General features: G+C 42.6%; 1 protein-coding gene across 1 annotated transcript in view; it reads left to right on the top strand.

The window, feature by feature from the left end:
* The window catches only part of PRLR (prolactin receptor), a 59,079-nt gene extending 42,550 nt beyond the window's left edge, over positions 1-16,529 (top strand). Inside the window, exons 8-9 of the mRNA XM_075328470.1 lie at positions 2,905-2,974; positions 4,831-16,529. Coding sequence (XP_075184585.1) covers positions 2,905-2,974; positions 4,831-5,826 — 1,066 coding nt within the window. The 3' untranslated portion in view covers positions 5,827-16,529. The remainder of the gene's footprint in view (positions 1-2,904; positions 2,975-4,830) is intronic.
* The last annotated feature ends 71 nt before the right edge of the window (positions 16,530-16,600 follow it).

The following is a 16,600-nucleotide window of genomic DNA, read 5'->3' as shown; positions in this document are numbered from 1 at the left end:
TCAGGTGCATACCTACGCTTCGGCAGATGCCAGTCTAGGTACGCGAGTCCTTCAGGCGGCGGTTGCCCACCTGTAAGAGGGAGCCGTGTCGGCTCTATTTATCGAGGTATTCTTTTACCCACCCAGGGACTGCTTTTGGACGTCCCAATTGTCTGGGTCTCCCAATGGAGCGACAAAGAAGAAGGGAATTTTGTTTACTTACCGTAAATTCCTTTTCTTCTAGCTCCAATTGGGAGACCCAGCACCCGCCCCTGTTCCCTTCGGGCTTGTTGTTCAATTGTTTCTTTGGTTTCAGTTCTCCAAACATCCTTCGGATTGAATTTACCTTAGACCAATTTATAAGTTTCCTCCTTCCTGCTTTTGCACCAAAACTGAGGAGCCCGTGATGCACGGGAGGGTGTATAGGCAGAGGGGAGGGGTTACACTTTTCAGTGTAATACTTTGTGTGGCCTCCGGAGGCAGAAGCTATACACCCAATTGTCTGGGTCTCCCAATTGGAGCTAGAAGAAAAGGAATTTACGGTAAGTAAACAAAATTCCCTTCTTTACCCACTAGAATCCATTATAAATTACTTTCCTTCCCAATGGACACCAGGGCTTATACTGTAACCTAACCTTTTACTTATTACTGAGCAAAGAAAAATGTATTTGCCCACTCACTAGACACAAAGAAATATTATATGTGTCTGCTGTCCTCTCCACCCGCTAGTATCACAAGAGCATTACTTTGCCTCCCACCGGCCACTAGGGAATATAATAAATAATCTATTATATAAAGCTGAGTGTATGTGTGTGTGTGTCCACTAAAAGAATTCGCACCGTCACATGTACAATCATGAAATTTTACACAGACACCCCATTTGACTCAGGGAATGTCATAGACTATGTTTTGAAGTGAAATTTTAACCCCGCGCTTTACATTTATTCGCCAAAAAATCTGCCTCCATTAAAGTCAATGGAGCTGAGAGCCACAGTGGAGCCCAACCTTCAGAAGAATGCGCAGCCACACCCTTAAATGGAATGTTGGAGTGTCACAATGCAGCCAGGGAAAGAGACAGACAGACAGGGAAAGAGACAGACAGACAGAGAAAGAGACAGACAGGGAAAGAGACAGACAGGGAAAAAGACAGACAGGGAAAGAGTCAGACAGACAGCGAAAGAGTCAGACAGACTGGGAAAGAGACAGACAAACTGGGAAAGAGACAGACAGACAGGGAAAGAGACAGACAGACAGGGAAAGAGACAGACAGACAGGGAAAGAGACAGACAGACAGGGAAAGAGACAGACAGACAGGGAAAGAGACAGACAGGGGAAGAGACAGACAGACAGGGGAAGAGACAGACAGACAGGGGAAGAGACAGACAGACAGGGGAAGAGACAGACAGACAGGGGAAGAGACAGACAGACAGGGGAAGAGACAGACAGACAGGGGAAGAGACAGACAGACAGGGAAAGAGACAGACAGACAGGGAAAGAGACAGACAGACAGGGAAAGAGACAGACAGGGAAAGAGACAGACAGGGAAAGAGACAGACAGGGAAAGAGACAGACAGGGAAAGAGACAGACAGGGAAAGAGACAGACAGGGAAAGAGACAGACAGGGGAAGAGACAGACAGACAGGGGAAGAGACAGACAGACAGGGGAAGAGACAGACAGACAGGGGAAGAGACAGACAGGGAAAGAGACAGACAGGGGAAGAGACAGACAGGGGAAGAGACAGACAGGGAAAGAGACAGACAGGGAAAGAGTCAGACAGGGGAAGAGACAGACAGACAGGGGAAGAGACAGACAGACAGGGGAAGAGACAGACAGACAGGGGAAGAGACAGACAGACAGGGAAAGAGACAGACAGGGAAAGAGACAGACAGGGGAAGAGACAGACAGACAGGGGAAGAGACAGACAGACAGGGGAAGAGACAGACAGACAGGGGAAGAGACAGACAGACAGGGGAAGAGACAGACAGACAGGGGAAGAGACAGACAGACAGGGGAAGAGACAGACAGACAGGGGAAGAGACAGACAGACAGGGGAAGAGACAGACAGGGGAAGAGACAGACAGGGAAAGAGACAGACAGGGAAAGAGACAGATAGACAGGGAAAGAGACAGCGAGACAGACAGGGAAAGAGAAAAGGAAAGAGACAGAAAGGGAAAGAGAAAAGGAAAGAAACAGACAGCGACTGGGAGAGACACAGTTACTATCTCGGGCAACTCTGGGTGCTACAGCTAGTATATATATAAATGTATTATAAAAATAATGTATTTTCCTTCTCAATTTGGCTCCTAGAAATATTACCACAACCTTCTAGACACCAGAAAATATTACCCAATCCATGCCCCTTAGTAGCAACTGGAAAGCACAGAAAAGTACTTTCCACTAAACAACAGGATTTATTACCCTCCTTTCCGTCACCGTGAAGCAGACGCCAGAAAATATAATTCTCATCTCCTCCCTCCCCACCAACTAAGCACCATGGAATATTATTTCCCCCCATCTCCCTACCTACCAAAACCACTAAATAGTACCCTCGTAGTCTCAGGACACCAGGGAACATAATGTAATGTATCCCCTAATTACTAATTAATTTCCTCCTTTAACTTATTAGGAAATAATCTCTAGATACCAGCTATAAAACACAGATTATATTCTTACCCACTGACCACCAGGGACTGTAATCTAGCCCTTTGTTTAATCATTGAACACAGAGTATTGTGTCACCATAGAAAAAATAATACTTGAGTGAATATGTGAATACCTAACCCCACATCCCTCACTATGCGCTTAAAACACATAAAATGTCTCCCACTAGACACCAGGGAACATAACCTTCAGAATGATATTCAATATAGATTTATTAATAGAATCTTTATGTCTTTTTTTTTATTGTTATTTATTTGCATTAGTTGGATGTCCTGTATATGTCCTCCTGTTCCTGGACCAAAAATTATGGGATTTGATACCCAACTTCTTAAGGTAAATTGTGACTATTTGACTTTATATCCAACATAACACTTCATAGTCCATGCCATATATTTATTTCAGTCACTTTTTGGTGATGTTGTGTCTATAGAGCGAGGGAGGAAGGGTTATTGGGTCTTCCGGAGCAGGGATCCAGACTAGATACAACTTCTTGGTGACCTAGAGGACCTTCATCACTTATGGTCCGTGCGTAGGCCAGATCTTCTGTTCTGGTGCTTCAAATCACAACTGAATCGGATGTTCTAACCTCAACTTTCTTCTTGTGGCTGTGTCCTCGTTCATCTAACATATATTCCTCCCTACCTTGACTTATCTTTATTAGAATAAAAGGATCAGGCATGTTGAAATCAATATGTCCACTCCAACATCACCATTGGATGATCTGTCAGACCCTCCATAACTTGTAGACATTCACCTAAGAATAAAAGGATAACACATATTGAAATCAATATGTCCAGTCCAACATCGTCAGACCTAAGAATAAAAGGATCGCACATGTTGAAATCAATATGTCCAAGCCAATGTCACTATTAGATGATCTGTCAGACTTTCCATAACTGGTAGACATTCAACTAAGAATAAAAGGATCAGGCATGTTGAAATCAATATGCCCAGTACAGAATCCCTATTGGTTGATCTGTCGGACATTCCATAATTTGTAGACATTCACTAAGAATAATAGGATCACACATGTTTAAATCAATATGCCCAGTCCAATGTCCCCATTGGATGATCTGTCAGACCTTCCATAATTGGTAAAATTCACCTAAGAAAATAAGGATCACACATGTTGACATCAATGTGCCCAGTTCAACATCACCATTACATGATCTGACAGACATAAGAATAAAAGGATCAAGCATGTTGAAATCAATATGCCCAGTCCAGCATCACCATTACATGATCTGACAGACATAAGAATTAAAGAATCAGGCATGTTGAATTCAATATGCCCAGTCCAATGTCCCCATTGGATGATCTGCCAAACCTTCCATAACTAGTAGACATTCACCTAAGAAGAATAAAAAGATCAGGCATGTTGAAATCAATATGCCCAGTCCAACATCCCCATTAGATGATCTGACAGACCTTACATAACAGGTAGACGTTCACCTAAGAATAAAAGGATCACGCATGTTGAAATAAATATGCCCAGCCCAACATCTCGATTAGATGATCTGTCAGCCTTCCATAATTTGTAGACATTCACCTAAGAATAAAAGGATCAGGCATGTTGAAATTAACATGTTCAGTCCAACGTCCCCATGAGATCATCTGTCAGACCTAAGAATAAAAGGATCACAAATGTTGAAATCAGTATGCCCAATCCAACATCCCCATTAGATGATCTGACAGACTCACATAACAGGTAGACGTTCACCTAAGAATAAAAGGATCACGCATGTTGAAATAAATATGTCCAGTCCAACATCCCCATTAGATGATCTGTCAGACCTAAGAATAAAAGGATCACACATGTTGAAATCATTATGCCCAGTCCAACATCTCCATTAGATGATCCGTCAGCCTTCCATAATTGGTAGACATTCACCTAAGAATAAAAGGATCAGGCATGTTGAAATCAAAATGTTCAGTCCAACGTCCCCATGAGATCATCTGTCAGACCTAAGAATAAAAGGATCACAAATGTTGAAATCAATATGCCCAGTCCAATATACTCATTAGATGATCTGTCAGACCTAACAATAAAAAGATCAGACATGTTGAAATCGATATGCCCAGTCCAACATCCCCATTAGATTATCTGTCAGACCTTCCTAAACTGGTATTCAAATAACTTACGAGTTTTTTAGTGGATTGTCCTTTTTTAAAATGTCTTCTCTTTACAGAGTGGAAAGTCTGAAGATTTGTTGGTTGCCCTTGGCTGTCAAGGATTCCCTCCAACCTCGGACTATGAAGACCTTCTGGTGGAATTTTTAGAGGTCGACGACAGCAAAGAGCACCTCATGTCCAGCCCAGAAAGGGAATCTCAGTGCCAACATATGAAAGTCTCCCCCTTGGATACAGACAATGACTCCGGCCGTGGAAGCTGTGATAGCCCATTTGCTCCTTCCGAAGGAAATAAAGACCAAAGAGTCCCATCACAAGGTTTCGAAAGCATCCAGAATGGTGTTCATGACCATTCGGGACCAAAATCTCCTTGGCCTTCGGAAACCAAACCCATGGAACCTACAATTTCAGATATTAATGATAATAAAACTTGTGGTTGGTCTGATGGCAAAGCCACCAACAACCAGTCGCCAAAATCCAATTATCACAATGTCACCGATGTCTGTAAGATGGCGCTTGGGATGATGAACGCCAACATGTCAAAATTTGCAATGCCATCGGAAGACAAGAGGCAACCCATGTACTTCCGAACGATCGAGAAGACCGATAATAAGGACTCAGATCAACAGAAGGACTTGGGAGATTTGCATTCCAAGGGCGTCGAGGCTGACATGTTGAACTTGTTACTCAACGAGAAGATGCCCTTCATGGCTCCTCCAACGATGGACTATGTGGAAGTCCACAAAGTAAACCAAAACAGTGCGCTTGCGTTAATACCAAAACACAAAGAAAATGTGAGAACGGACCAATATTCTATACTGGTTCCGAACCAGGAATATTCAAAGGTGGAAAGGGTGGAGGCCGACAATGCGTTAGTATTAATGCAAACTCTAGAGCCTCCAGTAAGTGGTGGTGACGTCATGAAGGAATTAATTCAAAAGCCTCAGCAAAGCCAAGCGGAGAAGCTCATGGGCTTCATAAAACCTCTCGTAAATGAAGGTGAGATTAAGAATCTTGGAATGGGTTACATGGACCCGTCAAGCTTTTTGCCCTGATTCCATCAGAGGAGAACCGGACTCTTAAACATGGTGGAGATGGCCAAGTTATGGCTCAAGCAATCTTCAGCTCACCAGAAACTTCACGCAGTCACTTTATCCCTTATGCATCAGTGATGTCCTTCATTTTGGTATGGGCTGAGGTTTGGTCTTTTTACGTCAACCCATACTGGAGGTAGACAGGAGCTAATCCTTGAGTGGTCTACTCACTATTTGACTATCGGCAATGTGGAGTATGAGAAGGAACCCTCCAAGTCGTGAGATGTACGTCCACCATGTTCTTCTGCTTTGAATTTATCTCCACTAGTCCAAGGCAGAACAAATTGTTTTCTGAGAGGAGGTTTTCTTTTTCTCGAGTGTTGTCTTGTTACTTTTATTTTTTATTTTTACTACCTTGTACTTTTGTCACTTTATGTTTTTGAAATGTCCACACTCCCGTAAAAACCAGATCTAGACATACGCCATGGCCGCCGGCAGAACCTTACTGACGTAGTTTTTCTTGGACAGATATTCCTCTAGAATCTCGCAAACACATACGGTTTAGTTTGGTCGAGCATTCATGTGTTCTCGATGGGGAGAGGGGAGTATGCCAGCAGTTTACTGTATTTTTCGTTTTATAAGACACGCCGGATTATAAGACGCACCCCAAATTTAGAGGAGGAAAATAGGAAAAAATAGTTTTTAATGTTAAAATGAGGGTCCGTCTTACAATGATAGTGCGTCTTATAATATTTCACCAGGGGGGAGTGGCAGTGATGGAGCGGCTCAGGAGGGCCACAGAGGGCAGGGTCAGCGATGCTGCGGGCTCGGAGGAGGGGGTGTCACGGCTCAGAAGAGTCAGTGGACAGAGGGTCAGCGCGTACTGTGGGCTCGGAGGGGGGGTGTTGCAGCTCAGGAAGGTCAGTAGACAGGGGGTCGGTGGTACTGTAGTTTAGAGGAGGGGGTGTCGCTGCTCAGGAGGGTCACAGAAGGCAGGGTAGGCAGTGCTGCGGGCTCGGAGATGGGAGTGTCGCGGCTCAGGAGAGTCAGTGGACAGAGGGTCAGCAGAACTGTGGGCTCGGAGGGGGGGTGTCGCGGCTCAGGACGGTCACAGAAGGCAGGGTAGGCAATGCTGTGGGTTCGGAGATGGGAGTGTTGCGGCTCAGTAGAGACAATGGACAGAGGGTCAACAGAACTGCGGGCTCGGAGAAGGGGGTGTCCCGGCTCAGGGGCTCAATAGATGGAGGGTCGGCGATACTGCGGGCTCGGGGATGTTGCGGCGGCGGGGACCATTGATCTGCAGGCGGACTGTGGGCTCCATTGAATTGCCAGAGGTAGACGAGATGGACATCAAAAAAATGGCTGCGGAGGTGGTGCATGCGCAGATAGGACTCCGCAGCCATTTTCTTGAAGTCCATCGCGTCAACCGAAGGTGATTCACTGGAGCCATTATCCCGCTATGAGATCAGTGGTGTCAACCCTCCATCTGGTGTGACCCTCCTGAGCCACTCCACTGCAGTGATACCCCCTTCCTCCAAACCAAGCCCTCAGTATGACCCTCTCCACCACCGCCGCCCCAGTAAGCCGTATCCATATTATAAGACACACCCTAATTTTACCCCCAGTTTTGAGGGAGAAAAGTGTGTCGTATAATCTGGAAAGTACGGTAACTCTCAAGAGAATAAATGATCGGACATATTGGAATTGAACATGCCTGATCTTTTTTTTTTCCTTACGTATCCACCAACTTTTTTTTTTTTTATTAAAGTCTAGTGTTTGCCAAACCTACTAAATTTCGTAGGGCGCGACCAACTATTTTATGTGCAGAGAGGCCTCCTGAGCCTGGGAAGGAAAGATTGGGCATGTTGAATTTCGTTCCCTGATCCGTAAGCTGACATGCGCATATTCCCTTCTCCACCTTACTGGAAACTCATGCACACTCCGACAAATCGAGCATGCATTTGTATGGGGCGGTAAACGAATGTGTATGATAAAAACTGTTATCTGATTGGTTCTCGGTGATGAATTTTGCATATTGTCCTTCTTAATTAGCGATTCCCACCTTCCGATAATGGAGCGTAAAGGGAATGTTTACTTGCAATGACTCTTTTCCTACAGTAATGGAATGTTCTAGAATGTCAACGATACTCAGGCTCAACCCGTATTCTTTTAAGTGCTCTAAATATATATATATTTTATTCTTAACCTTCTAAATCACGACTTGCATTGAAACTACCAGCTAGATGTATTAACAGAATATTTTTATAATGATGTGTAATATTAAGTGTAACTTACTTTATTTTCCATGTATTACTTGACCGTCAACTCAAGGATGATTTTTTTTGCATGCTGAAGAGATTTGGGGTTTGGTGACCTGCTCTTTGCAGCATGCCGTAAGTTGTACTACTCCTGACAGGTGTCAGCTTTAGCAGCAGTGACATCTGCTGGCCGTTAGAAGGTACTGCAGGGATTTCTCCCTTTTTCGTTGATTTTTGCTGTATGTATCTAGAATTTTTTTTCAAACTCGATCCCCCGAGAAGCTCAATAATGATTGGGAACAACCACAAAACCATCCACCGTAGGCACAACCTGATTTTTTTTTAGTACGACGACTAATAACCGGCAGAATCTGCCTCCATCAGTTCATGCACTTTAATGAAAGTTAATAAAAATAATATATGTTTAGTTCAGATTTTAAAGGTGATTACTCCCAATGTGATTAGTGATCAACAAGCTATGTTCAACCTGTAGGCATGTAGTGTAATTGTATGCAGTTCTATGCAGAAGCATCAGGTATTTTGCACTGTTTGGGTTCTTTCTCCCTCTCTCACAGCAGGAGGTCCCAGCACAGTTCCCCCCCCTAGTGGTGACTGCAGACAGGATCTTATCATGTATCTCTGTATACAGGGAGCTCCCCCTAGTGGTGGCTGCAGACAGGATCTTATCATGTATCTCTGTATACAGGGAGCTCCCACTAGTGGTGGCTGCAGACAGAATATTATCATGTATCTCTGTATACAGGGAGCTCCCCCTAGTGGTGGCTGCAGACAGGATCTTATCATGTATCTCTGTATACAGGGAGCTCCCCCTAGTGGTGGCTGCAGACAGGATCTTATCATGTATCTCTGTATACAGGGAGCTCCCCCTAGTGGTGGCTGCAGACAGGATCTTATCATGTATCTCTGTATACAGGGAGCTCCCCCTAGTGGTGACTGCAGACAGGATCTTATCATGTATTTCTGTATACAGGGAGCTCCCCCTAATGGTGGCTGCAGACAGGATCTTATCATATATCTCTGTATACAGGGAGCTCCCTCTAGTGGTGACTGCAGACAGAATCTTATCATGTATCTCTGTATACAGGGAGCTCCCCCTAGTGGTGGCTGCAGACAGGATCTTATCATGTATCTCTGTATACAGAGAGCTCCCCCTAGTGGTGGCTGCAGACAGGATCTTTATCATGTATCTCTGTATACAGGGAGCTCCCCCTAGTGGTGGCTGCAGACAGGATCTTATCATGTATCTCTGTATACAGGGAGCTCCCCCTAGTGGTGGCTGCAGACAGGATCTTATCATGTATCTCTGTATACAGGGAGCGCCCCCTAGTGGTGACTGCAGACGGAATCTTATCATGTATCTCTGTATACAGGGAGCTCCCCCTAGTGGTGGCTGCAGACAGGATCTTATCATGTATCTCTGTATACAGGGAGCTCCTCCTAGTGGTGGCTGCAGACAGAATGTTATCATGTATCTCTGTATACAGGGAGCTCCCCCTAGTGGTGGCTGCAGACAGAATCTTATCATGTATCTCTGTATACAGGGAGCTCTCCCTAGTGGTGACTGCAGACGGAATCTTATCATGTATCTCTGTATACAGGGAGCTCCCTCTAGTGGTGGCTGCAGACAGGATCTTATCATGTATCTCTGTATACAGGGAGCTCCCCCTAGTGGTGGCTGCAGACAGGATCTTATCATGTATCTCTGTATACAGGGAGCTCCCCCTAGTGGTGGCTGCAGACAGAATCTTATCATGTATCTCTGTATACAGGGAGCTCCCCCTAGTGGTGGCTGCAGACAGGATCTTATCATGTATCTCTGTATACAGGGAGCTCCCCCTAGTGGTGGCTGCAGACAGGATCTTATCATGTATCTCTGTATACAGGGAGCTCCCCCTAGTGGTGGCTGCAGACAGAATCTTATCATGTATCTCTGTATACAGGGAGCTCCCCCTAGTGGTGGCTGCAGACAGGATCTTATCATGTATCTCTGTATACAGGGAGCTCCCCCTAGTGGTGGCTGCAGACAGGATCTTATCATGTATCTCTATATACAGGGAGCTCCCCCTAGTGGTGACCACAGACAGACATTTTTATATATAAAATATTTTATTCCTCGAGCAATGTATTCTATTGTGATGTTGTACAATGCATATGATGATATGGGCTGCACCTGTACTTGTTTTTATCTCTTAAAGGGATTGTCCATTTTTTCCCCACCCTCTATTATACCCATAAGCTCTAATAGGACAACCCCTTTAACCCCTTTATAACTCACTTCATAGAGCCCTTGTCACATGATCCTGCAAAAATAACCAAACAACTAATGTCTTATAAGTCATCCACCCATTTTCTAACTGCCTGTATACACAATGCAACTCTTGTCCGGGATAATACTCCCAACAGATTTAAAGGGGTTTCCCAGTTTCCATAAATTCCATTGATTACATGACCCTCTTTTCTTCTTGTAGTAATATGATGTTATAAAAGGGCACCGAAAGTTCTAGCTCCCATAGAGGAGACTGCTTCTTTGTCTTGCTCAGACTTGTTTAAGATTCTATTCACTAAATACTCATGGATAAGAAAAAAAACTGAGAGACAAATTCCAAATGCCGGATTATCAGATTTTCCAGATTATTACAGTTTAGCGCACAGGACTGGATCGGGCCCTGTTTTATGCCACTGCCGATGGTTGCAAAAGTATACACACCCTTATATGCAATCATACATTAAGGATCAAGATCTTGATATTTTGCGGTTTTCACAGAACTTGAATACTTGTCTTTATTTTTTTTAACCCTTATTACTATCCTCAAAAACATCCAGGTTATGTCACCTGTAGCCTTCAGAGCTAAGTATTTGTCCCTTTCTGTAAGGAGCTCGGAAACGTTATTTTACAGATAATTTATCATAAGAGAGAAATGTCTATAGAAAAGATATATTTATGCAACAGATCTGAATGATACAAATAGATGATATTATTTTGTGCTCAACAGTTTTGCACCTTGAAGTGTTTTTGATCTTGTATCTGTGTATACAGGGAGCTCCCCCTAATGGTGGCTGCAGACAGAATCTTACCATGTATCTCTGTATACCGGGAGCTTCCCCTAGTGGTGGCTGCAGACAGGATCTTATCATGTATCTCTGTATATAGGGAGCTCCCCCTAGTGGTGGCTGCAGACAGGATCTTATCATGTATCTCTGTATACAGGGAGCTCCCCCTAGTGGTGACTGCAGACAGGAGCTTATCATGTATCTCTGTATACAGGGAGCTCCCTCTAGTGGTGACTGCAGACAGGATCTTATCATGTATCTCTGTATATAGGGAGCTCCCCCTAGTGGTGACTGCAGACAGAATCTTATCATGTATCTCTGTATACAGGGAGCTCCCCCTAGTGGTGGCTGCAGAAAGGATCTTATCATGTATCTCTGTATACAGGGAGCTCCCTCTAGTGGTGGCTGCAGACAGGAGCTTATCATGTATCTCTGTATACAGGGAGCTCCCCCTAGTGGTGACTGCAGACAGGATCTTATCATGTATCTCTGTATATAGGGAGCTCCCCCTAGTGGTGACTGCAGACAGAATCTTATCATGTATCTCTGTATACAGGGAGCTCCCCCTAGTGGTGACTGCAGACAGAATCTTATCATGTATCTCTGTATATAGGGAGCTCCCCCTAGTGGTGGCTGCAGACAGAGACAGAATCTTATCATGTATCTCTGTATACAGGGAGCTCCCCCTAGTGGTGGCTGCAGACAGGATCTTATCATGTATCTCTGTATACAGGGAGCTCCCCCTAGTGGTGGCTGCAGACAGGATCTTATCATGTATCTCTGTATAAAGGGAGCTCCCCCTAGTGGTGGCTACAGACAGAATCTTATCATGTATCTCCGTATACAGGGAGCTCCCCATAGTGGTGGCTGCAGACAGAATCTTATCATGTATCTCTGTATACAGGCGCAGCTCCCCCTAGTGGTGGCTGCAGACAGAATCTTATCATGTATCTCTGTATACAGGCGCAGCTCCCCCTAGTGGTGGCTGCAGACAGAATCTTATCATGTATCTCTGTATAAAGGGAGCTCCCCCTAGTGGTGACTGCAGACAGGATCTTATCATGTATCTCTGTATAAAGGGAGCTCCCCCTAGTGGTGACTGCAGACAGGATCTTATCATGTATCTCTGTATACAGGGAGCTCCCCCTAGTGGTGGCTGCAGACAGAGACAGAATCTTATCATGTATCTCTGTATACAGGGAGCTCCCCCTAGTGGTGGCTTCAGAAAGAGTCTTATCATGTATCTTTGTATACATGGAGCTCCCTCTAGTGGTGGCTGCAGACAGAATCTTATCATGTATCTCTTTATACAGGGAGCTTCCCCTAGTGGTGGCTTCAGAAAGAGTGTTATCATGTATCTCTGTATACAGGGAGCTCCCCCTAGTGGTGGCTGCAGGTAGACAGAATCATATCCTTCAGTTCTATGTCTGTAAGGAATTTAAAGCTTTGTACCAGAAAAATGGTGTTTTGACTCCTCTAAGGATTTATCAGGAAATTAATCAGTACAGAGTACATATAAAAGGATGGAGATTTACCTTGAAATTGTTTATATAGAGCCGGGCTATATGACCCCTATATTATTATTATTTTCTTAGAATTGAGAGAAATATATCTTAGTTTTATTGATTTATCTGGGGACTCTGCTCCCCTTTAATGTCAGACACGTCTCTTCTGTTACTGCGCTATTTTTCTATTAGTCTTATGATATATATTTATTGTATTGCTCATGACCTCAAAGCTATAAAAATATTTATAAAACAAAAACGACAGGAAAAGACAAAATTTCAGGTTGGACGGATGTTACACAGTGGCCTCTTTTTTTGCGTGGACCCTTTACTTTCACAAGATTGTGTTTTCCTGCCTTATGTGCCTGGGGGTCATCTATTTGATAAATAAAGCTATGAAATGTAAAATATTAGGAGAATTAAGGAACGTTAGTGTCTTGTTACTGTCTATATCAGAGTACAGGAAAGTGGTCTGAGAGCACAGTGTCAGGAAGGTGCCAATAAGCCACTGCAAATTGGTTAATAATACAATAATAATACAGGGTTAGGGAAGAAGAATTAATCTTTGCCCACAGGTGAAAGAGAACTATTGCTCAAATTTGTATAGTGCTTGATATATTACTATATCTTTTTTTTCTGTTCATTTTGCAGTACATAAAACCATAAACTAAAATTCTGATTGCAAGTCTGAAGATATTCCAAGAATTTTCCCAAATTTCTACATGTGAACCATAAAAGTCTGTAGAGGCTGTAGACTGGGCAGCCTTGTACTATGCATAGTGATTATTACATAGGTATTCTGGACTTTTCTGTACTAACAAGTCCAATAGTCCACTTCTATCCCTCCCTCTGACACTAAAATACGCCACTTTTCAAGTTGATTCCCAAAAATATGGCTATTTGCAATGTTACGCCATTCAGGAATTTTAGTGACGTCGTCTATATACCTGACACAGTCTGTGGAGGCTGTAGACTAACCCTGTGCTTTTGTCTTGGCAGCCTTGTACTATGCATAGTGATTATTACATAGGTATTCTGGACTTTTCTGTACTAACAAGTTCAATAGTCCACTTCTATCCCTCCCTCTGACACTAAAATACGCCACTTTTCAAGTTGATTCCCAAAAATATGGCTATTTGCAATGTTACGCCATTCAGGAATTTTAGTGACGTCGTCTATATACCTGACACACCTATTCTGTACTAGTCTGTATACGGGTAACTTCTACAATTAATACTGTGACAGCAAGGATAGTGTAAATAGGCAAACATTTTGTCGGCATCACGTTTTGTTTGTTTGTTATTTGAGGGGGGTTGTTAGGGGTAAAGTGTGCTCTATAGATCCTATAGAAGAGTATATGTTCCAGTGGAAATCTATAGCAAGTTGCGCTTATTGAGTCAGATGCAGTATGTTATTGGCCTTTTCATTGATTTTAATGTTTATAAATATATTTTAAGTGCTCAATTTCTAAACAGCACCCCCACAGGGGGATAGAAGCATTACATGATGGTCATTAAAATCACTAGGCTGTGAAATGCATGTAAGTTGGATTCCCTGGCGACAAAAATGATCTTTATAGTTAGTTCTCATTACTTGAAGTGCTTTTATTGACCCCCAATGGGTTTTTTTACACCCCGATTTAACCTAAATGTCTATGCCAGGCCTGAAAATACATGAGGCCATAACATTTTACCAAGACTTATCGTCTACAACATGGTTTTCCTTAGTAATATATATTTAGATGCTGATTCGGGCACACGCGTTTCGAGGCCTTAGTCTATATTTTTGAGCAGATATTGGCGAACCATGATGGAAAGATATCAGACTGACACTACATTGTATTGAATTGGTCAAAGACCTAAATGATTCTTTCTCATGGAACGATTGGCTCAACAGCGACGGGAGTGGGCAGAGTAAAATCTGCCTAATCCATTGCCTTTTGTAAAAAAGTTATTGCTTCACAAGCACTGGAGGGGAGAGCGAAGAATACATAGATAGTTGGTCCAATATGTGACTCTACTCCCCTAATTTTACATTTTTGCATATCCCTTGAATATGTCCTCAAAGTCTATCCTGAGACAACCCCAAGGGGGTCAAAAAACAAAATGGCTATTTTTTCCCTAAAAAAAACAGTGCCACACCTGTCAACAGGTGGTATGCGATATTGCAATCCAGCCCCATTCATATTAATAGAGCTTAGCCGCAATACCAGACACAGCCTGTAGAAAATGGGGGCGCTGTTTTAGGAAGAAATTTGCAATGTTTTTCTTATTCTATACAACCCCCTTTAATATGTAGATGATTCTGATCTATTTTGTTTGACCTTGTACAGAAAATAAAGGTACTTTATTCAGATTGTATAGTATATATAGATATATATGACTCACCCATTGTTCCGTGCCCTACATGGATGCACAATGTTGTTACCGTACTGACACTTTACTGCAGAACTATGAATGTTGTCACTTCACTTGATGTAAAGATAAAAGGTTATCAGACCGCTGCCAAAGCTTAAAGAATCACCGCCGTTTTCATTTTTTCTTCATAAATCAATAGAGTAGATGAAAGTAAGGAACTTTGTAATATATTTCATTAGAGAAATCTGCTTTTTTTTTTTCTCCTGGACTGATCATTCACTCTCAAATCTTTCCCATTACTGCAGTTGGAGATTGCAGTTGGTGCTTATAAAATTCTATGGAAAGGGAGGAGCTACACAGACATTCTGCTGCAAGTTCTATTATAAAATTCTATGGGGAGGGAGGAGCTACACAGACATTCTGCTGCAAGTTCTATTGTAAAATTCTATGGGGAGGGAAAAGCTGCACAGACATTCTGCTGCAAGTTCTATTATAAAATTCTATGGAGAGGGAGGAGCTACACAGACATTCTGCTGCAAGTTCTATTATAAAATTCTATGGAGAGGGAGGAGCTACACAGACATTCTGCTGCAAGTTCTCTTATAAAATTCTATGGAGAGGGAGAAGGTACACAGACATTCTGCTGCAAGTTCTCTTATACAATTCTATGGAGAGGGAGAAGCTATACAGACATTCTGCTGCAAGTTCTCCTATTTAAATTCTATGTAGAGGGAAGAGCTACACAGACATTCTGCTGCAAGTTCTCCTATTATAAAATTTTATGGAGATGGAGAAGGTACACATATATTCTGCTGCAAGTTCTATTATAAAATTTTATAGGGAGGGAAAAGCTGTACAGACATTCTGCTGCAAGTTCTCCTATTATATAATTTTATAGAGAGGGAGAAGCTACACAAACATTCTGTTGCAAGGTCTCCTAATATAAAAGTTTATGGAGAGGGGAGGAGCTAGAGGGCGGGGACAGACATTCTGCTGCAAGTTCTGAAACCACAAGTGCATTCCTCCATAGAACTTTATGAGCACCAACTGGCATCTCAGTTATGGGAAAATCTGTATTCACTGAAGACACATTTTACCCACGAATTGAGAATGAAAGATCAGTCCAGGAGAGGAAAGAAACATATTTCTCTAATAAGATATATTAAAGTTTCTTATTTTCATATCTACTTTTGAGTTATATAAGAAAAAAAAATGACGGTTACTCTTTAAATAAAGCGGTAGTAGCATGCACACAGTGATATATATACACACCTCTGTACGTGTATATAGCATAAGTCACAATACATGAGGATCGTATGGGTTCCATATTTTCCCATGTCTAAGCTCGCAGTTATTTGCATAATTGCATGAATTCTGATGAAACATGATTGTATGAGCCACTAAAGCAGCGGGTGAATGGTTTTTCTGTTAAGTTTTTGTTGTTTTTGTTTCTTGTTTTTGTTTTGTTTTTTTTTCAGAGAAAATTCCAAAATTTATTTCTATTTGTAAAAAAATAAAAACTATTGAAAATATTTTCTGGTCTCGTAAATCTCATTTTTACATAAATATGTTGAGCCTTGCAGTAGAATTCACACTTCTGCCA

This window comes from Anomaloglossus baeobatrachus, chromosome 1 (genome assembly GCF_048569485.1).
Source record: "Anomaloglossus baeobatrachus isolate aAnoBae1 chromosome 1, aAnoBae1.hap1, whole genome shotgun sequence".
Taxonomy (NCBI): Eukaryota; Metazoa; Chordata; class Amphibia; order Anura; family Aromobatidae; genus Anomaloglossus; species Anomaloglossus baeobatrachus.
Note: the sequence above shows the minus strand (reverse complement) of the source record. Positions and strands in the feature narration are given on the sequence as shown.